Below are 23,013 nucleotides of genomic sequence, written 5' to 3' on the forward strand. Positions count from 1 at the left end.
GTAACGAAAGCAAAGTGGCCTACTAGGCGTTTAGTGGGTGCTTATAGATGAGGACATTGATTGTCTATCTCATACTTGGGCTAAAATTTATTATAAACAAATTCACTCTTCCTTAATTAAGTACTGCATCTTCATTGCAGCCAAGAACTTCATCACTGACTAAAAGCATGCAGCCACATACAGGTGGGATGGGGGAAGGAAATCCATCCCCATGGCCAGAAAGTTAATTCAAAGCTTCGCTCGGCTGTGGTCACAGTCAGCCCATCTTTTTCACAGACAAAAATCTGCATGTCTTCATCTTACATTAATTTACATATGTAATTTACATAATAGGAAAATAAGGAAGCACAGTGTTTGAAGTGTAATCAAATTACATTGTTTAGAAAACAGAGAAAAAGAAAGCTTCCTGGTGCCGGCGGGTCAACAAAGATCTCTCAGTAGCTTACTCATCCACCAACTGAATCAGTCCCCTGTTCCTGTCAATGCTTCTGCCATGACTCATTCTGGTGGGCAAAGTTTTAATAGAAAATGATAAATTCAGGGATATTCACTTTAAAAATATGACAACATTTCCCAGGGACATGAAAAGAAGCAGTATTATTCTCCAAAAGTTAAAATAATACCTGTATTCAGAACATGAGTAGCAACCACTGTCTTCCCCTCACCCACACTCTCCGTGACTCATGATCGCATTCTCTCCCAGATTTTGCTTCATCAGTGACTGCCATCTCTCCCTCTCTGACTGATTTTTGTGTTGGATCCTCCAAGAAGGAGACACCTAGTTGGAGTGAGGAGAGCACAGGGCTCATTGAGGAATAAGACATGCGGAAGTCGAAATGAAGCAGCAGAGTTGTGCAGGGAGAGACAGAGGTGGCATCACCTGCCCAGGGTGCACAGCTAGTAAATGGAGAAGCCAGGATCAAAACCAGGCAAAGCGAGCTCCAGAAACCAGTGGCCTATGCACTGCCTTGTACTGTCTGTGTCTTCCCCTGCCCAGATGGATAGTGTATTTTATTCATACTGAAATAATAGTTGTTTATAATTGGTTATTATAAGCCTAACACTCCACTAAGTGCTTTATTAAATGCATTACCTATCTATGAGGTAGGCGTGGGTTTTCTGATTTTCACTTATTAGGAACCTGAATCACAGTGAGGTTAAATAACATGCCCAGAATCACTTGGCCAATGAGTCGGAGAATCAGAATTCACATCTCAAATTTATGTTCTCCACTCTGACTCTAGGGTCTTTTATACTGCTATTTCTTTCTTTTTTTTTTTTTGAGACGGAGTCTCGCTCTGTCTCTCAGGCTGGAGTGCCGTGGCGTGATCTCAGCTCACTGCAAGCTCTGTCGCCTCCTGGGTTCACGCCATTCTCCTGCCTCAGCCTCCCGAGTAGCTGGGACTACAGGCGCCCGCCACCACGCCCGGCTAATTTTTTTGTATTTTTAGTAGAGACGGGGTTTCACCGTGTTAGCCAGGATGGTCTCGATCTCCTGACCTCATGATCTGCCCGCCTCAGCCTCCCAAAGTGCTGGGATTACAGGCATACTGCTAATTCTTTTGAGTTATTTCTATTCATCTTTGTAGTTACACAATCCAACAAAATATAAGCATTGAATAAGAGTTTCCTGAATTAATAAATGAATGAATGAATAAAGTACTTTTCCAGAAATTCTGCCCAGAATTATAGGTGTTGTGGTCACTTAGCAAAAAGTAGGTCATTTTAGTAAGCAAATACTGCTCCCAATGTTTCCGTTTCTTTTTTAATTTTGGTTACAGCTTTTATGTAATTAATAAAATTTCTAGTAGTGAGTACGTTAAACATGCATAGTAGAAGAGGTCCAAAAACCTTAACGTTGTTGTTTTGGTGAAAAGCAATCAGTAAGCCAATGACTCTCAAGCTTTCACATGTACAAAAATCACTAGGGCAGCTTGTTAAATTGCAGATCACGTGGCTCTGCCAATCACAGGTTCTTATTCCATACAGCTGGTAAGATGTCTGGAAGTCTACATTTTATAATAATCCTGAGTATATCCAATGCAGATGGTTCCTGGACCACATCTTGAAAAATTCAGATAGATGGACCAGTGGGGCTGGCAGTTGTCTAAGCAGCCTCCATGTCACACATGAGAAACTGTGAAACACACACAACTTTTCCAAAGGATAGAACAGTATGATGTCCATTATTTCCTACAATGATTTCAGAGCTTTACTGGAAGACCTGAGACCTGTAGCACAAATGCATGTATGTGCCAACTGGATCATACATTGTGCATGAATGCATGTATGTGCCAACTTTGCTTAACTGAATTATGCTGCACAGAGCACTTCATAACTATTTAAAACTTGTTATTAATTTTTAGAAGAGCTAATGACTCATTTTGTGTATTCAATGTGTTTATGGTATCTCAGAAGAGTTTTATTTTTCTGCTAATGATATCTTACTGGAATTAAGGTACCTTTCATTGTAAGAACAACTCTTCTGTATATGCCACTGAGAAGGAAAATAAAAAGCTCAAAGTGGAGAGTTTAATATAAGACAACAAAGAGCAGTATCCTCGGATGAGATTGAAGAAGATATAAGAGATGGTGCTGGTCGGGCACGGTGGCTCAGGCCTGTAATCCCAGCACTTTGGGAGGCCGAGGCGGGCGGATCACGAGGTCAGGCGATCGAGACCATCCTAGCTAACATGGTGAAACCCCCTCTCTACTAAAAGTACAAAAAAATTAGCCGGGCGTGGTGGCGGGCGCCTGTAGTCCCAGCTACTCGGGAGGCTGAGGCAGGCAGGAGAACGGTGTGAACTCGGGAGGCGGAGCTTGCAGTGAGCTGAGATCCTCCTACTGTACTCCAGCCTGGGGGACAGAGCGAGACTCCATCTCAAAAACATAAAAATAAAAAAATAAAAAAAGATGGTGTCTTGGTTTATGGCTCTCTAAAAGCAGATCCCTAGGCCAGATCTTGAGGACAGGTGGGTTACCTGGGAGGCAATCCGAGGAAGCACATGTGAGGGGGTGGGGAAATGTGAGGGGTGGGGAAATGAGACCGAGAAGGGAAGGCACCCATTGAAGTATGATCATGAGCAGATTGTCATTCTTAGCAGTTGGGACTCAATCCCGCTGAGGCCCCTGTAAAGAATTCTGTAGAACGCACCTCAGAATTGCACAGTCATGGGTAGGGAAGCTGGGCTGTTACCCAGTGACTCCCTTTCCTCATTGGTTGAAATTTGTCTGAGGGTGGGGCAAGTAGATCTCTAGCACTTTTAGTGAAGAGCAGCCAATAAGCAAATGATTCCCAAATCCTATGCGCTCAGGATCCCTGGGCTGTCCTCTGCAAGGGCTGAACAAGCTACATTGGTGCTTTTGGTGGAGAAGTAGAAAAATGTAGGCACTTGAGGAGGGATACCATCAGAGTGCAGAGATACTGTCCCCTGCAGCTGCAGTGGAGCTCAGAGGTGGGCTGGGGTGATCGCCCAGGCATCAACAATAGCTGCTCCAAAAGCTAGGAGATTTAGGTATCTTAATTTCAGCATTAATTAATGGAGGTTTAAAAAATGTCCCCTTAATAATTTGGATCACAGTCTAATGTTAAGCAAGTTTGTGTCCTAAATTCATACAAGTGTGGTTCATAGAAGCCTTAGTTAGGGACTTTAAATGATTTCAGGTTGATAATGCTGTCTAGTGACTAAAAAGCAAGTGCAAATCCTCTCTGTCTGAACATGGCTTCAATCCGGGTTAATAACAATTGTAAGGCTATTGATCATTCGATTCATTTCAACTTCTTCAATGTGAAGATGCAGAAAAAATGTCTTCAAAACAATGAAATACAGTAATATCAAATAGCCATAAAATAAATACAGCTTCCTTTCTACATAATAAAAATGTAAAGAGCGCTCCTTTTTCCCCCAACCCATGCAGCCATGTTCACACATACACACAAACACACACACACACACACACATACACACACGTCCCAATTACCATGTAGCCTCTTTATAATGGAGGACACTGGTAAAGGGGAACCTGTCTTCTTTCTTTCTCTCAGGTTTACAACCACACAAATGATCAATATTCTATTGAAGTCAGCCAAATAGCAACCAGATTAAATGCAACAGAACCAGGAAGCTGAAAATTGAGGGTAGCTATTCGTATAACTCTTTTATTTGCTCAAAGGAAGCCACAGGGCAAAGGGGGAGGGGGTGTTCCTACTTCTTACTGCATTATTTTCAACTTTCAAATATGTTTTTTACAAGCAAAAATGTCTATGTAATTCTATAAAGAGAAAGAAATTAACTCTGTTGGTTTTTTGGGTTTTTTTCCTCTTTAAAAAGCCTGGTTTTCAGGTTTTTATTTGCAGACTTGTCCAGGCTTTTTTTTTTTTTTTTCAGAAAAGCATTGTGCCCTGAGATCAATAAATCAAAATTGGATTGCCTTCTCCTCAAAGGTGAATTGTTATCTGGCCGAAGAGGTTATGTGACAGAATCTATAGTTTGGTAAAAATACATGAACAGGAAAAGGATTAAGACTTCTTTGCCTGAAAGGAAAATTCTGGATGCTATTTTTTTCTATGAGAGGGAAAGTTTCCTGAATTGTCTCCTGGAACAAGAGATTAAATGTCAGGAGCTAAAGCAGCTGTGGGCCCATTATTTAGTGCTCACAGAGCCCATTCTGTCATTGGAGGCGCTGTTTTCACACAGAGAATGAAGTCAGCTTGACAACTGCAGGAACAGCTGTGGCAGCCTGAGAGATGGGGCAAGGAAGCAAAGCCCAAACAGAGGGCAAAGAACATCTGTTTGTTGTCATCATTCTGAAAAAAGCAAAGGATTCTTGACTATGGGAGAGACCAGGGTACCTGGAGATATCAGCAGTCAAGACAAAAGCAATTTTCAGCAGTCAGAAGTCAATCAAGCTTAAAGGAAAAGGCCAGTTAAGACGCTTAGCACCCAGGGGTTCTGGAAGAGTGCTGAGCCACCCAGAGATGTCAGGCCTGAGCGGGGCTGGTGCTTTGATATGAATTCAGGAAGCTGCCTGGGGAGGGGCGGTTGGGTGACATCATCACAGACCCAACTGCTGTGGATTGACCTCTGCCATTACTCCTGGGACCCCAGGCCCTCTGGTGATCAAGAAAACCATAAAGCCTTGTGCTGTCTCATTTTTAGAATCTGTTCCCTGGCATTCTAAACCATGCCATAATGCATTTCTAACCACAGGGATAAGAGTTCCAAAGCGACATTAATCTGGTTTTCCAGACTAAGGCCACAGAGTGATCCCATCTTAGAAAGGAGAATTGACCAGGCATGGTGGCTCACACCTGTAATCCCAGCACTTTGGGATGCCAAGACAGGTGGATCATCTGAGGTCAGGAGTTGGAGACCAGCCTGGCCAACATGGTGAAACCCCATCTCTACTAAAAAAAAATACAAAAATTAGCTGGGCGTGGTGGTGGGCACCTGTAATCCCAGCTACTTGGGAGGCTGAGGCAGGAGAATCACTTGAACCCAGGAGGTGAAGGCTGCAGTGAGTCGAGATTGCACTGCTGCACTCCAGCCTAGGTGACAAGAGCAAAACTCTGTCTCAAAAATAAAAAAATTTTAAAAAGGGAGAATCAAACCACCAAGCTTTGATCCTGAAACATCTGAGGGGGAATGAAGTCCATGCTACAGGGCTCTGCAAATTATGCAGGAGGGGAGAGCCTCAGTACACCACCATTTTACTATAGTCACTGCCACAGATGGCGCAGATCATAGGGCTGTCCCTAGCATGTGACAGGAACTTACTGTCTTCATCGTGAATGGGTTTACTTGACTGTGCCTCCCCCAAGAATCTCAGGAATATGGAAGATGTTTGAGTCCATTGCTTTCAAGTGGATTCCAGTTGACCAGGCAGGCCTGTGAAAGAAGGTTTAGGGCCACCTTTCAAATTCCAGCCTCATTTCACCTGCCTCTGCAAGGCTTTCTCACCACTGTCACTAGTGATGGGGTGGAAATATCCCAGAAGTAGAGTTAGGAGAACTTCTGGTCCCAACCTCATTGCTGGGTAGCCTGGAGCAGTCATGCCACTTCTCTGGGGTCCTCCGTTCACATCTCTAAGGAGTTTAATTGGACTGGGAGACAGTCAAGGATTTTTTTTTTTTACTTTTTGAGGGAAGTGGCCTTTTTCAGACAACAAAAGACAACACTTGTTGATAAGCCTGAAAGGTGGAATAAAGCCCCCATGAGGAGGGTTTTGGCAAATATAACATCAACATCTCACAGGTAGCTTTGACTTCTCCTTAGCCAAAGTCATCTGGCTGAGTTTAGTAGCACTTTTGGTTGCATGTTAAGTGAATGTGACCTAGACACTCTTTCAGGTATGTGTATGTGTTTGCTCTGGGAGTAATTAAGTCTCAGACGGCATAAAAATGGTTAAATCCAACAAAGTTCAAAGATTAAGGCCCAGGTATATGTGATATTGCTTTGAGAAAATAAGCTGCCTAGAAAATGGGCTTTCACTGAATGCAGATGTGTTTGGAAACTTCTAGTAGGAAAAAATTCTATCATTTTTCTCTGAAGCTGAAAGAATTGGTGTTGAGAGGCTGAGACCGGAAATGGAATTAACTTAGCAGAACCACATGTGTTTACTTCCAGTTTGGAGCTCTCAGACAACCTTCCTCTAATGCTTCTGTAAACCAGCCGGTTATTTCTTGGATGCAGTGTACATTTCTAGTCCTTTGGTCGTGGACAAAGGTGATGCACTAGATTTTATTAAATATTCAGAACAAATTATGAAATTTAGGAAAATGTGACCTACAAACAGGACAAGATCTAGTGCAAATAATTAAAGACATCTCTAATTAAGAATGTATACAATTAAGTTATTTTTTGACTGAAGAGCTAGATATGTAATCATGCAGGATTTCAACCCTCGCAGTCAGAGATGCTTTCTTTTGAGGGCCTTAAGTGTATGATGAGGTTTCCAAGAATTCAGCCTTGGTTATTTTCAGCACTAAGTTCCTTCCTTGTGAGATTTCACATAAAGAACCATTGAAAAGACAGAAGTTGCCCCTACTGTGGCTCCTTACGTAGTTAAAACCGTATTAGAGTGAAAGAATCAAGAAACTCCTCTGGAAAAAGTACATATCTCTGTGTTCACTAGGACCCTGCTGTGTACAGATTTAGCTGGTTTCTGCAGAGAAACAAAAGCCACAAAGGGTGCATGATGGGGTGGAGGGGAGTGTTAGCGACACCCAATTTGCATTGTTCCTGCTAGAAAGACCCACAACTGAGATCAGCTCTGGCAGCCCCCAACTGAGAAGGGCCTCCTTATAGTCTTCATTTCATTCCAGCCAAGCCCTGGAGGGGTGGAGAATGCATAATGAGGCTGAATGAGAATTAGATGCTTAATTGAGGCCTGGAAAAGGGAGAGAAAAAGCCAGACACGTGGAATGTGATCAGAATGCAGCTCAGTTAAGCCAAACGTGATGACACCTGGGAAGGCTTCAGTGGTTGGACCACTTACAGAGAAGCTGCAACTCCTTTGAAACTGACTCATCCATCTAGTTCCAACTCAAATGTTATTTTCTTGTCCTCAGAGGTTTTTCTTCGTCCTCACAAAAGGTGACTCACTCTCTCTTTTGTGCATCTACCATGCTTGGTTCATATGACAGTGCTTGCTATTTGGCCTCGTGGGTTGTGGATGACTTTCTGCGTTGGCTGGCTTGTGAACTCCATGAGGGCAGAGGTTTGCCTCATTCATTTTGTATCCAGCACATAATAGGCACTGAAGTATCTGGTGGACATTCTTCTTTTTTTGCTCTTCTTCCTAAATATTGAGTTCTCTGTAGAGTAGTTATTCTGACAATGACTGATGATGCATTTCCAAACCATTCTCAAAGTGGCATATGGAGGCATATTATCTGGCCAAACATAAAACATATATCAGGATCTCATGCTCACCCTCAGCTATCATCACTGCCTTTCATCACTTAGTAAAGACAGTTTCTGATTTTGATTAGGGTAGAGTATTCCCAATTAATACATGAAAATTTCTGATGCCATGGAAAGGGATTTTTGTAAAAACAGGCACATTTTCCACAAGTATGTTCCTGTCAGTGTTATCATTCACTGTTTGACTTTGGAGAGGGGGCCAAATGTGTGTGTCTACAATGTTTGTCCAAGGGATGAAAGAGGTTCGGTGGTCCAGTAGCAGCTTTAGGATGGAGGCTATTTGGAGAAAATAGACTAGGTGAGTAACAGATGGCATACAGTCAATTGTATCTTTGTCCTAAAGAAGCACGGGCTAAGTGTAAATCAAGCATATCCATCTGCTCGGCTGCCATAACAAAATACCATAGGCTGGGGGGCTTAAACAACAGAAATGTATTTCTCACAGTTCTGGAGGCTGGAAGTCCAAGATCAAGGTGCTGCTAATTTGGTTTCTGGTGAAAATGTGCTTCCTGTTTCATAGAGAGCCGTCTTCTCACTGTATCCTCGCATGGCAGAGCAGAGAAAGATTTCTCTCTTCTTCTTCATATGAGGCCACAGGCCTATCAGATAAGGTCCCACCCCCATGACCTCATTTAACCTTAGTTGTCTCCAAAACACCCTGTTTGTAAATATAGTAACTTGTGGGTTGGAGGTTCAACCTTTGAATTTGGGGAGGACACAAAATATTAATCCATCATTTCAAGTCTGATCAGAACCATCATTTGAAAAATATTCTTGAAACCAGCTGCTGGCAAAGGCCAGGTGCATGTGACACCCACAACGAATACCCAGAAGTATCAAGAGACTCTGAAGACCTGATCTTGGGTGAAAGGAGGTGGTGTGAAGTCACATTTTAAAACCTCACTCTCCCCGAAATATAACAATATGAAGGAAGAGAAGTTAAACAAGCAAGCAAGTATCATCAACAAAAACAGTAATTAAACAAAAGAAAGGGTGGGTAGCCAGCAAAAGGAAGGCACCTTTCCAGAAATGTGCAGAAGGAACGAGCCTGGTGTTGCCCTACCCCATCCCTAACTATATAGGCTCAGAAATCATCCTGAATAAGATCACACCAACTACCATTTACCTCCATAACTAGCAAAGAAAAGGCCAAGGAAATTTCCACAAGAGCATGAAGTCAGCCATGAACACCTTTTACTCAATCTTTCCCCAGAGAAACAAGAATAACCCACTGTAATCCTCCATGTCAATACCGCTGAAGGAAAATGGGAAAGAAAAGGCAGACCAATAACAAATGACTAGAACTAATTATCTCTAGCAAAATCACAGGAATTTCACAAAATAGAAAATTTAAGAGGACATACATAAGGCAAGGTCTCTGGGGTGAGCAAGAAGCAGGGAAGGTGGTGCTAGCAGGCCCCAGGTGATGCTTCCTTGAAGAAGGAGCCACTGTTGCTCCCTGACAAGGCTGCAGACGGTTTATCACCTGCTGTGTGGAAGGCTAAGAAAGAAAACAGCAAAAGAGAATAGAGGAACTGCCAGACTGACTCTTTCTCCTAGAAAGTTCTGAGTCTCATGTTGAATTGAAGGAATTATCCAAGCCCTAAAGATAGCTCCCACTATGGGAAGTCCAAGCCCCAAAGATAGCCCCCACTATGGAAGTCCAAGATGGCAACTGTGCAGACAAATTTGGAGGGAACCTGGGCTGCGCGTGGGATATGCTATACACTTGTTGAGAAATCCAACACAACGAATGTGGCTGCTTTACCCCTCCCAAGGAAAACCTCCAAATGAAAGGCTTCTAGGCAGCTGCTGGAGGACCAAGAAGCCCCAGAGCAAGTTAGAAAGAAGCAGCTTGCTAACATGCATGTGCCATACACATCACCCTGCAAACACACTGAAACCTTGACTGAGAAAGAGAGGGAAGGAAGGAAGAGAGCAAGTGAGCATGCAACCCATTAAAGGGCAGATGAAGAATCTACTATGGAAGAAAATATAACCCAAGAGAAAGATCCAAATTCCCTGCAATGACCACAGATGAATTTTGAAAAAATGTTAACGAACTTGAAGATGCAGTGATAAAAATAACATAACTGATCTGAAATGTAAGAACTAAGGAGATAAATTTTCCACTCTTAGAGAAATAAATCAGTTAAGAACAGCAAAGACCAAATTACTGACAAAGAAAAAAGGTTGAGGCCGGGCGCGGTGGCTCAAGCCTGTAATCCCAGCACTTTGGGAGGCTGAGGCGGGTGGATCACGAGGTCAGGAGATCGAGACTATCCTGGCTAACATGGTGAAACCCCGTCTCTACTAAAAATACAAAAAACTAGCCGGGCGTGGTGGTGGGCGCCTGTAGTCCCAGCTACTTGGGAGGCTGAGGCGGGAGAATGGCGTGAACCCGGGAGGTGGAGCTTGCAGTGAGCCGAGATCGCGCCACTGCACTCCAGCCTGGGAGACACAGCGAGACTCCGTCTCAAAAAAAAAAAAAAAAAAAAAAAGAAAAAAGGTTGAGATTTTCACAGTGAAAAAGAGCACAACGACTCTAAAACAATTAGAAAAAATAATACATATGGAAGAGAAGTAAATTGCTCTATGTGAGAATGATTGGTGTCCCTGGAATTTAGAAGTCAATGTATAGAACAGAAAATGTCTTAAAACAAAGGGAAGCTGAATTGATGATCTAATGGGCAAACCATGTTTCAAAAAATCAATACAGAAATCTCTTCCTGAAACACATCTTTGATAAGTTTAATGATTTTTAATAAAGAATTTTATAGTTGTATTGGCACATGACATGTCACTTAAAAATATCTAAAACTTTTAGAAGAATACATAGTTAGATTTATTCAATGTATCTTAAGGAAAATAAAAATATGACAATTCAGGAGAAAATATTCTCAACATATTAGACAGAGAAGGGTTAATTTTCTCAGTTTAGAATATATAAAAATCATGGGAAAAAACCAAATAGGAAATTGGTAAAAATATACAAACAGATGACAAAAGACATCTTGGAGGAGGAAGAAAAGAAGGGAGGAAGAAAGGGTAACCTCACTCATAATGTAATGTAAACCAGAACAATGAGGACATACTATTTTCTTCCCTGAAGTTTGAGGATACTCACAGCTGGGAGATTGCCGAGAAATCATTATCATTATCATGCCCTAATTGGAGCACAGATTGATCTGACCTTTTTGGAAGGAAATTTTGTAACATCTATGAAGATAAACAGTGCATATAAACCGGATCTAGAAATTCCCTCGGAATTTTTCCTCGGGAATTATTTACAAAATCTTTCCAAAATATAAGTGCAAGAATATTCACTGAAGCTGTTTGTAAAAGCAACAGTGTAGAAACACATCATAAGTCCACCAATGTGGGCCTGGATAAGGAAATTAAGATATATCCATATTTATGCAATGAGATATTAACACACAGATTACAATGGCATGCTCATTGATATATAGTAAATGCATATATTAAATAGGCACTAAAAGCAATGCACATACTAAAATACAATACTAATCAATGCACGTATGCTAATACTTATTAATAAAGTATGTACATATTATAAATACATATATTTATGTAGAACATAAAAAGGCCAGACTGCAGAGAATAGAAAGTATCATCTATATTTTATGTAAATGAAAACAGAGATGAGAGAGGGTATGAAGTAGGGCAACAGTGGGAGAAGAGCAAAGAGAGAGAATGAAAGAGATGGGAATTGTGTGCATTATTTTTTTCTGGGAAGATAATAGGAACGTTTTCACATGGAAAGAGTTGTTCAGGGTCATTTTTCATTAGCATTTTTCTGAGCAGTTAATTATGTGTAAGTGCCCTTTCTGTTCTTGTTTTTTAATGTCACTACAGTTATTTAAGGGTTAGGTTTATTGAGCTTTACCTTTATTTCTATTTAGAAATAAATGCATGCTATTTTAAAAAGTTAGCATGTAGTATGTTTTCACATGTAAGTGGGAGCTAAGCATTGAGCACACATGGAATAAATATGGGAACAATATACAATGTGGACTTCTAGAGGGTGGAGGGAGTCGGGTGGGTGAAGAAACTACCAATCAGGTGCTATGCTTACCACCAGGGTGACAGGATCTGTACTCCAAACCTCAGCATCATGCAGTATTCCCAACTAACAAATCTGCACATGTACCCCTGTATCTAAAATGAAACTTGGCAATACAAAATTATATATTAATAGCTCATTAAATTGTAGTTTGTTTTGGTTAATTAAATCTTCATAAAACATGAAGGTGTCCATAAAAACAAATCTTAAATTCAAGGAAGAAAGGAAGAAAGAGGGGAGGGAAGGAGAAAGAAGGGAGGCAGGGAAGGAGAGAGGGAAGGAAAGAATGAGGATGCAGGAAGGAAGGTAGAGGAAGGAGGGACAAAAGGAAGGAAGAAAAGAGGGAGGGAAGAAAAAAAGAAGGAAAGAGGTATGGATGAAAAGAGGGAAGGAGAGAAGAAATTAGGATGCAGGAAGAAAGGTGGAGGAAAAAAGGACAGAGGAAAGGAAGAAAGGAAAGAAAAAGGGAAGGAAGGAGGGAAGGAAGGGAGGGAGGGAGGAAGGAAGGAAGGGAGGGAGGGAAGGAAGGAAAGAAGGAAGGAAGGGAGAGAGGGAGGGAGGAAGAACAGGAAGGAAGGGAGGGAGGGAAGGAAGGGGAGGAAAAAAGAGAGAAGGAAGGAAGAAACAAAAGGAAAATGAACAAAAGGTAAGAGGAAGGAAAGGAGAGGAGGGGAAGACTCTGGACACCCTATGTACTAAGAGGTAAAAACTGAAAGTGCCTCTGAAATGCAGCACAATGGGCTAAAAGCCTTTGACTTATTTTGCGTGACTGTGACTGAAGAATTTAAACATTACTTTTGACTAAAAAAATTATTCCTGGCACTTATTAATTAAAACAGCCCATTTCCAACTAAAAACTGAAAGAGTGAGAGTAAAATAGATACATGTTAATAAAGTTTTTATATGGAATCTGATTTTTAAGTAAAGACTGGACCAATTTACCTATAGTAAATTGAAAAGAATGAGTCTTGTTCCAAAGTCAGAAAGACAATGCGTGACATTTTATTTTTGATACTTATTTGTTCTTCATGTAGATGTAGAATGTAAGAAAGCTAATTATGGACAAGGAGAAGGAATGAAAGAAAAATGCAACGCCAAAAAGCAACAGTGCTTTCTCCTCTGAGATGTAATCTAGCTACATCAGAGCTCTAATCCATTTAACTCTTTTAATTAAGCGTCATACATAGTAGGTATGCAGCACAACATGCTGACTGTACAAAAGAAGAATGAATGAATGATACCCCAAAGGAGGGATATGTGGTAAATTATTGAATGATATGAAGAGGTGATTCAGCTAAGTTTGTGTTCTTAAGGGTCAGTGATGAAGAGATATCCAGAAGTAGCCAATAAATATTAATCAGGCATTTATGATAGTCAGTCATTATGTCTTTCGATCCTCCAGTTGTATGAGAGAGATATCATTAACTCCCTCTGTAAGTGACAAAACCGAGACTCTGGAAGTGAACAGAATTTGCCCCCAAATCACATAAATAGAAATGCCAGGACTTGGATTTGAAATCAGCTCTGCCTAAGTCTAGTGAGTTAAACTCCATCCCCTTTCACTAATAGTGACACCTCTAAGAAAGATAGCCAGAAATAAGCAGACTTGAGGTTCAGAACCTATCACAGTAGGGGGTGGGGAGGGAAAAAGAGAAAGGGAGATAGGAAAAAAAAAACAAAGGCATACTCAATGAGAGAAGGGATTTATAGAGGCTGGAGTTGTGGGTTGTCAGATGGCATTTGTTGTAGGGAAAGTGGGGTAAATTGCTACCTGTTTTGTTTTGCCTCCTTTCACACTGGATGAATTTTAAGAGCAAGTGTTTACCTCTTACACCCGTATGGATTTTCACAGAATATCTGGATATGAAACCTGGACATGACTACAGCTATGTGAATGAATAAACCCATGCCATTATCAAGGACTGGAATGCTCTTTAAGAGGTTAAATGTATTTAGTTTATGGCTGTTGGAACCACATGATGATTATTTTAGATAGTGCTGGTGACTTCATTATAAGGAGCAGTTTGTGGGAAAGTATCATTACGGCATGGTGTACCGTGGACTCAGCTTCTCTTCAAGCGGGTGTTGATATTGACACTGTGTTATTCCTATTTACGTTGGTCTTTGATCTCCTTTCACTTAGTTGCACATGCATTCTAGACCTAGATAGTGAACTTGGAAATCTGGCGGAAAATGAAATCTAATTGAGCTCATCTTTTCCAACAATCGTTAGCTTAAAAAGAACATAAATTCGTGTCTATGCATGTGGAATAATAGCCTTCTTCCATTTGAGCCTGGGAGTTAAATGTACGTGCAGATGCCCCAAACTCCAAAATGAGTTTTCTCCCATTTTAGAACCATACCGCAGTGAGCAGAGTTTGTTTTATTTTTTGTTTGTTTGTTTGTTTTTGGTATTATATTCCGTTTTAACACTTTACTATTATTATTATTATTTTATTTTTCCATAAGTTATTGGGGTACAGGTGATACTTGGTTACATGAGTAAGTTCTTTAGTGGTGATTTGTGAGATCCTGGTGCACCCATCACCTGAGCAGTATGTACTGCACCATATATGTTGTCTTTTATCCCTCGCCCCCTCCCACTCTTCCCCCTAAGTCCGCAAAGTTCATTGTCTCATTCTTATGCCTTTGTGTCCTCATAGCTTAGCTCCCACATATCAGTGAGAACATACGATGTTTGGTTTTCCTGTTCCTGAGTTACTTCACTTACAATCATAGTCTCCAATGTCATCCAGGTCACTGTAAATGCTGTTAATTTATTCCTTTTCATGGCTGAATAGTATTCCATTATATACCAGAGTTTCTTTATCCACTCGTTGACTGATGAGCCTTTGGGTTGGTTCCACAATTTTACAGTTGTGAATTGTACTGCTATAAACATGCATGTGCAAGTATCTTTTTCAAATGTAGAACTCCCAGTTGATCCAGCAACCCCACTACTGGGTATCTACCCAGAGGAAAAGAAGTGAGCAGAGTTTAGCCTGTTAAGGACTTCTCCTTTGTATACATTAATTCAGTGTTTCTCAAAGTTTTGTACATGCACCATTTGTAGTTTAATAGATGGTTTTAGGTCATGTAGAGATTAACACATTATGACATGTTAAAAAATTAGCCACAAATGAAGCTCATGATTTCATAGCTATAATTTCTATGGGACAAAATTGAGACAAATGTAGGACTGAATCTATTAGAAGTATATTATTAGGTGTGTTAGTTAGCTATCACTACAACAATGCTTCACATCAAACCATCTTCAACCTCAGGGGATTTAGAACAGTTGTCTGTTCTTTTGCTCATGGATATTAGGATCAACTGCAACTAGTCTGGACCAGGAAGTATGTCCAACTATGAGCTTAGTCCTAGTCCCATCCTCCTCGGATGAGCTGCCCCTAAAACATGTTGTTCTTGGGGTAAAAGGTAGGAGAAGGAAAGCCCCAACTGTCAAATGCATTTCAAGTCTCTCCTTGACACGCTTCTGCTAACATCCCATTGGCCAAAGGAAATTTCATAATTAAGCCCAGCGTCAAGAGAGAGTGAAGTAGATTCCCATGAGGGTGGCAGGTAGGAAGGAAACATTTCTGAACGAATCATCTAATCCAATTACATTAATAGTGAAGTTGGAACATAGGTATGGAAAAAGTTGTCAAGGTGGTTCAGGAAGGTTTGCTTTGGGTTGAAACCACTTTAATTCAGTACAATTGAGTCCAGACAGGCCCTGCTGTCTGTACCTATCATGTCACCTATGCAACTACAGATTCTGCCAAATAATTACTTGTAATTCTATTTGTTGTGTGAAGTTTACTGTCAATACACATCTCAAAAGAAAAGCTTGGAGAACCCCCCCCAACATATCTCAAATTTATATATTTAAAAGTCTAATTAACTACATTCTGTGTGCATCTCAGTATCTTTTCTTCTATGATGACATCTGCCTCATTTATTACTTTTTATGTAAGTCCACTAACCTAGAAAAAGTTGCTATCATCAAGGGTTTGAGGAGTACAGTTGCAGTTGTTGATAGAAAATGAAAATAGTACTGAATGTCCCAGACTCTTTCTATTTCTGCATCTTTTATCCCCTGCTAGGAGCTCTGGAATGTACCTCTTGTTTGTGTTTCAACAAGCAGCAATCAAAATGGAGGGAGGGACAGGCAAACTGGAATAAATAGGCCACAGAGGCCATTTTTGCTTTTATCAGATTATGTTGTCTATGTGAAATGGATTCATTTCTGTAGGGCATTCAGTTGCACTGCCCAGCAGTGTCGAAGCTATTAGGATAGTACCAGTCATGACAGAGTAAGAAATATCTGTCATTCCTCTCCCACTTTCCAAACAAACAACACACACACGCAGCATGCACATGCAAACTCACATAAACATAGCATTGCACACATATGCATCATATTCACAGTACATGCACACACATACACAAAAACCTCATGTGCACTCATGATATTAAATTAATGAACAATCTCTACCAAACATAGTATTGGAGTCTATGCCAATCTAACAGACTATACTTCCCTCTGCTCCAGGAATATAGCGGTATACAGAGCTACAACTTTGATTTCTGGTTTTTTTCTCTCTGTTTCATGGATTTCAAACCTGCCATTGAATCTCATACTAGTCTGTGCCAATACAGTGGCACAACCTGAGATTTCTCACACATTCCATTGTGAAATGAGGTTAGAAGGACAAGCATAGGGCAAGAAATTTCAGTGTTTACTGTTTTCTGATTTACTATTTGCATTTTGCTTTCTTCAACTTTTTCCTCTCTCTTATCTAACTTTTAAAAGTGTTTTGTACCCTCCCTTATTTCACTAAGCATTGTTTAGTACTAGAATTATGCCTATTAGATAGAAAGTTCTCTGTGATACCAGAGGGGTTTCTCCATAGTAATGTAAGCAGGGTTATTACCACTGAGAGTAACAACTTAGAAAGATACTTCCTGAAAGAATCAGCTACAGGTACCTCTAGATCCCATCACAAACAAGGACCCTACGAAAATAGTCAAGAAAGTCATGCTTAGATAGAGTTTATCAATTAATTTTTTCCACAGTAATCCTTTCTTATAAATAATAATAATAATATATTTTAAATAGCTCTGATGATGTCCCAGAGAGTTAAGATGAGTCAGAATATTTTATAATCATTTCACTAGTGAAAAAGCCAAGGCGCTTAAGTGCCATGAGATTTGGTCAAAGTTATTGAAAAAATTAAGTGACCAGCCACAATATACTCTTTTGTGACATGTCTGTTTGTGTCTTGCCCACTTTCTGTCGGGTTCCCTGTCTTTTCAAGGTTATTTTGTATGTTTATTTCTTATATATTCTGTAAAAGAGTCCTTTGGCTTATTTTCCTCTCCTTAGCATGTTTTGATAAACTTATTTTAATGGTTGGTGCTTTGTCCTGTGTAAGAAAGTTTTGCATAATGATGTGAAGGTCTTTGTCCACATTACCTTTCACATTTATTTCTTTTTGAGGGTAGTGGAAACTATTTCTTCAGTATAGGTCTGTGGACATCAAATTCTCTCAGTCGTAGTCTCCAAAAAATATTTTATTTCAAATTCAAATTTGAATTTTTTTTTTAACACTTCAAAGATGTCATTGCATTATCTCTGGCTTCCATTATTTTTGTTATGAATTTATCTATAAGCCTTATTGTTGTTATTTTGAAGTTAATGGATCTTTATTCACTAGATAACTTTGTTTTTTTTCTTTAATGTTTGTTTTCAGCAGTTTCACAATGATTAGACTGAGTGATAGTTTTTTTTTTTTTTTCATTAATTTTGCTTGGGAATCATAACAGTCTTGAAACAGTAGTTTGAGATTATATCTTTCATTCATTTTGGCAAATTATCAGACTTATCAGACGTTATCTCTTAAAATATTCCTTTTGCTCCATTTTTACATAAGATAAATCCTATCTCATATGGTTTCTTCACTCTTATCTGCAGTTTTCATCTGCAGTTTAGGCTTTATATCTTTTTCCAACCTAGCTTTTGGCTAACTAACCTCCTCTTCAACTGTGTCTACCTGCTGTCAAAGTCACCTATTGAATTCTTAACTTGTTTTTGTGGGTTTTTTTTTTTTCCAGTTCTGGAATTTTCATCTGACTTTTGAAAAAGTATCCAACTCTCTGATAAACTACTATGCCATAAAAATTATTCAACTTGGCATCCAATTTCCAAAATACATTCATCGTTATTTAAGCTGCATCTGCAATACCTGGATCTCTGATGTATATCCATATGTCATCTCTTTGATTCTCTTGGTTTTCAGTGACTTGTTCTTGTTCCTCTGAAATGCCAGGTAATTTTCGTATTGAATTCTGGACACTGTGTTTGAAAAACTGTAGCGATAACTTGAGGCTTTTAATCTTCCTCCAGAGAAGATTCACTTTTGCGTCTGACAGTCAGCAGAGCGCTGTAATTCAATCAGGAATCTTATTAATTAAAAGTTAGACTTCAGGGTTTTTTTAAAGAGCTGGTCTATTTCAAGTTCATCCTTGCCCCCAGGATATAACCCTTCAGGGGACCCCACCGAAAACCTGAGGTAGTTAGCAGGGTACCTCTCCTTGGTAGAACCCAACCTTCAAGTTTTGCTCCCTGCCCCAGCCTTACAAAACACCTGCAGGCTCTATTCAACTTCTTGACACATGTGCAATGTCAGCTGTATCATTTTGCATTTCCTCGGGTTTGTCCTGCATTCATGGCACTCTGGAGCCTTACAATGCTATTTTTAAATAATTTATTTGGTGTTTCTAGCTGTTCTCGGTAGAGGGTTAGTCTGCATCATGACAGTCCACCTTAGGCAGAATCTCTTTCTCATTATAATTTTAATTTGCATTCCTCTTATTGTTAGCAAAGTAAATAACCTTTTCATGTGTTTTGCAGGCCATTTTTATATCTTCTTTTATTAACTGTCTGTTAAATCTCTTGCCCATTTTCCTATTAAGTTGGTGGTCTTCTTCATCTCCATTTTTAGAAGGCCTTACATGTTAAAGATTTTAGTAACACTTTGTCTATGATAAAAGTTGCAAATATTTTCCCTCAATTTGTAGCTTTTTAAACATCTCTTTTGCTATTGTTTCCATTAAAAAGTTTATTATGTTTATAAAATCAATTATTTTGTTCTTGGTCCCTATTACTTCTGTGTTCTAAGGCATAATTAGCAAAGTTTTCCTGCTCCCAGGCTTAGGGGAGTTCACCAATGGTTTCTTCTGTAATTGTGTGTTCAAGGAGTATGTTGATGAACAATTGAAAAATGGTACATTTCTAGAATAGGCAGTGTGAGAAGGGTATTATATAGTGTTAACAAGTCCAGTTGGAAGTTCCAAGTTTTATTTTTCCTTTTCCACCTCATTCTCAGGAACTAGTGAAAAGCACTCTGGACACAGTGACTTTCATCTTGTCCTTGAAGAGTTGAGGAGACCATGAGTCCTTTTTTTCCCTTGTGTTATCCTTTTCCCGAGTTCTTTCATCTACTCCCATACTACGAATGTTACCCTATTTTGGTGTCCCCCAAATGCCCACATGTTCCATTCATAATTCTCTCCTCATAATTCTTTCCTCAATGCTAGATGCAAAACTTGTTTGATATCTCACATAAATGCCCCTGCACTTCAGGCTTTAAATCTAAAAGACTTTCTTCTTCTTTTACCACACTGCTTGTTTTGTATGTCATCAATTAATGACCTCTCTGCCATTCGTCTACCTAAGCTCAGAGCCCAGTCACCTTTGAATCATATTTCTTAATTGTCAACCTCAATACATCATTACCAAGAGTACACATTTTGCCTCTGAAGATCTCTTCCTTTGTAGACATTATAAACTGGATCTTTCCTGTCCTTGCTTTTTTCTCGTCAATAGGCACATGAAGTTTAACATACTCTGGGCACAGTAAGTAGTCAGGTAATGAAAATAAATTTAATCCTCTCTTTAAAAATGTACAGAGATCATAAAACCTTTAAAATTATGGGTTTTCTAGCACTTTATATATGTATTTGTATTTACAAATGTCCTTGCGCTTCAAGTTATAAAAACTTAAGAGAGATTTAACTAAGAAGCAAGAAATGATTGTCCTTTTGAATACCTGGAAATGTTTTTGCCATATGAAACACAATTCCTTTACTACACTGAAGCGTCTCATTGAAGCACCTTGTGAAGCTGTACAAATAGAGGCCAGTCACAAAGGAAATCTACTGATGACTAAATTCTCAGCAATCCAAAATGGGAGCATCAGAGGTCTCCTAAGGAAACAACTAAACCATTCATTTCTGTTTAAAAAACAAACAACAAAACAACAACAAAAACTCTCACTACCAGGCAAATGAATCTTTCAGCTTTCAGGCATGCCTAAGGCAAAATTTATTTTCTCTGTTTCCTCTTCTAAGGTTAAACGACTTAAACTCTCTCTCACACCCACCCATGCTTACAGACACACTTCCCTAAATTTAAACTGTAGGTTGTTCTGAGGAAATCAACTTTTCCTGCTGTCAAGCTACAAGATTTCTAATTTGAGAAACTATATATGTATATATGTGATCATCTCACAAATTGAAGAGAACTTACAAGGCCGCACTAAAGTATTCAAGCAATTCAAGCCTCTGTTTCCTCTTTTAACATTTCTGCAGAAGAAGTTGAATCCCAGGAGTATTTTTGAATTGCAAAGGGCAATGGAGGGTGACAGAATTGATTGGCCCTCAGGCTGTTATAATTCTCTATTAATCAGGGACTGTGGTCTTTTTCTCTTTCAGCTCCAGGCGAGGACACACCTAGAGTGCCTGGGAAAAGTGAAGGCTCCAATGACCTAGAAAATACTCCAGGTCCTGATGGTAAGGTTCTGAGCTATTGGAGCCCATGCAAACTACAAATCTGGCATATGTTCTATGTGTAATCTAGGAATAAGGGAGCTTATCTGTTCTATAAAGCAACATATTTGGTTAGAACAGGGTAAATTTCAAAAACCATTTTGTATTACAAACTAATAAAAATGGCAGCCTCTTATAAAAAAAAAAAACAAACCTGTTGCTGTTTTAAAGCATCATATGTCTTGGTTTAATCATATCTTATAATACTGAGGACTCAATAGATACTTTCAAGACTAAAGTGAACTGAAGTCTACCTAGTGAACTTTACGGAAGCATTACTTAACTTCTGCAAAAGGTACTTAGCCTCCTGTTACCCTGCTCCACTCAGCATTCGGGAGAGCCTTACCTTGGGTGTGGGCTAAGATTGTTCCTGTACCTTCATCACTTCACTCCACTCTATCACATCCGATGCCGTGGTTAAAAACATAGTGAGTCTTTAAAAACACCTTAAAAATAAATTTTCAAAAAACCTTTAAAAACGTACATCTAATTTTGTAGGCATCTAAAGAGTCTGAGCCTCAGGAATATTAATATCCCTTTTCCCCTGCACAATGATGCCAAGGGCCCTTTGAAATACTATCACTTACACTAGAGAAACAGCTATTTGAGCCTATCTGATGTAATATGTATTTGATTCCACTGGCCCATAGAGTTTAGGAGAACCAGAATTGGTTAGGTGATCAGTCATTTAAGTATCTTGCCATTTGGGTTATTTTAGCCAAAGGAAAAAAACAAATTACTTTGAGTTGATAATGACCTTGGAAAACATTTAGCTAATGGTGGATGTTATTTGTAGTCTTAAATAGAATTTCCTATACCAGGTATTCCCTGCTCCCACCGGCTTATCATCACCCGAATTGCCTCCCTTAATTATAAGCCCGTTGGCTTATATAGCCCAAATTGACCTTTTACTCATGGGCATGCATTGCCCATGAGAACGTTTCTAAGTCCCAGACGCGTCCATTAAGAGCCACTGCATGTTACTTATGAGCAGTTGAACTAAACCTGCTTCAGCTTGGTTGTGATGCTATAGGCATGATTCTTAGCTAGTTCTTTACAAATCATATTTTGAGGAATATCAGGCCCATGAATAAAAGAGAAGTAAATGTGAAATACTAAGTTTTAGTCCTCGCTTGGAGATTCGCCATACACAGTAAGGGATTGCAGGCTCTCAGAAGTCTCAGAGGTAAAGAGACTTGTTTAACATGATTTATAGTTGCTTTTCCCAAACTTATTTGATGATGGGATGCTTTTTATAGTACCATTTATTAGTAGGTTTTAGAACTAGTATCCCTTGATTGGAAGAAGAAACACTATTTTATCCTGCACACTCCCACACGGAGAAGGGTAAACTTACAATAACTTTGCAGAGCAGGATGGACGGTGGATGAATGCTTATACTTACATAGCGTTGCTGCATCTGGCCAGTTTATTTATGGGGTTTAAAATGAGTTCACACATCATTAGAAACTCAGGGCAGTTTGCAGGTGAGAACAAGGAGACCTGCTTTTAAAACCTTCCTTATTGGAAGAGAGTTCGGTGGATGCTGTATAACATCATTCTCTCAAGCCTCTTTGAAGTGTGAAAATCAGCATCTGCCACAACTTTACACTAATTTCATGTTTGTGAAAAAGCAGATATAGGCTGTTGGTTTTGTGCAAATACATGAAAACGGCCCAAATGAGAACAAACAGTGGTTACTTATTCAAAGGTAACTGTAACAAAGGTGGCCATTATCACTTGTGTTTGGCAGGCTCAAAGGCGGGCAGGGGATGGGAAACCCCCCTTTACAGATTAAAAAAAGGGAATACTTCAAGCATCCTCTGATTGGAGGTTGTTGGCATAGAGAAGCTGGGCGTGGCCAACTAGAAGTGGGGCACCTTAAGTGATTGTATTAGGGAATACATGTGACTTTCCCTGGTTGGTCCCAAGTTGGAAGCAGGGGCAAAAAATAGGAATGCTGACAGTCCCTGACCAAGTCCTGATAATTCTGAGTCAATTGCTGCAGAGACTGTGTTTTGGTTGCCTCGGCTAGCTTCTGCAGACGTTTTACATAAGAATTCTATCATTATATATGATCTGGTCATTGTCTATTTGTATATTCAGTCTCTC

The 23,013-nt window shown here is 39.7% G+C and overlaps 1 protein-coding gene across 6 annotated transcripts in view; it reads left to right on the forward strand.

Moving 5' to 3' along the window:
- MACROD2 (MACRO domain containing 2) overlaps positions 1-23,013 on the forward strand; it is a 2,143,045-nt gene that overhangs the window by 2,110,363 nt on the left and 9,669 nt on the right. For all 6 annotated transcript variants that reach the window (XM_025399153.1, XM_025399154.1, XM_025399155.1 and 3 more), the window contains one exon: positions 20,788-20,865. In XM_025399153.1, the coding sequence (XP_025254938.1) occupies positions 20,788-20,865 (78 nt within the window). The remainder of the gene's footprint in view (positions 1-20,787; positions 20,866-23,013) is intronic.

The sequence above is a fragment of the Theropithecus gelada genome, chromosome 10, assembly GCF_003255815.1.
Source record: "Theropithecus gelada isolate Dixy chromosome 10, Tgel_1.0, whole genome shotgun sequence".
Classification (NCBI taxonomy): domain Eukaryota; kingdom Metazoa; phylum Chordata; class Mammalia; order Primates; family Cercopithecidae; genus Theropithecus; species Theropithecus gelada.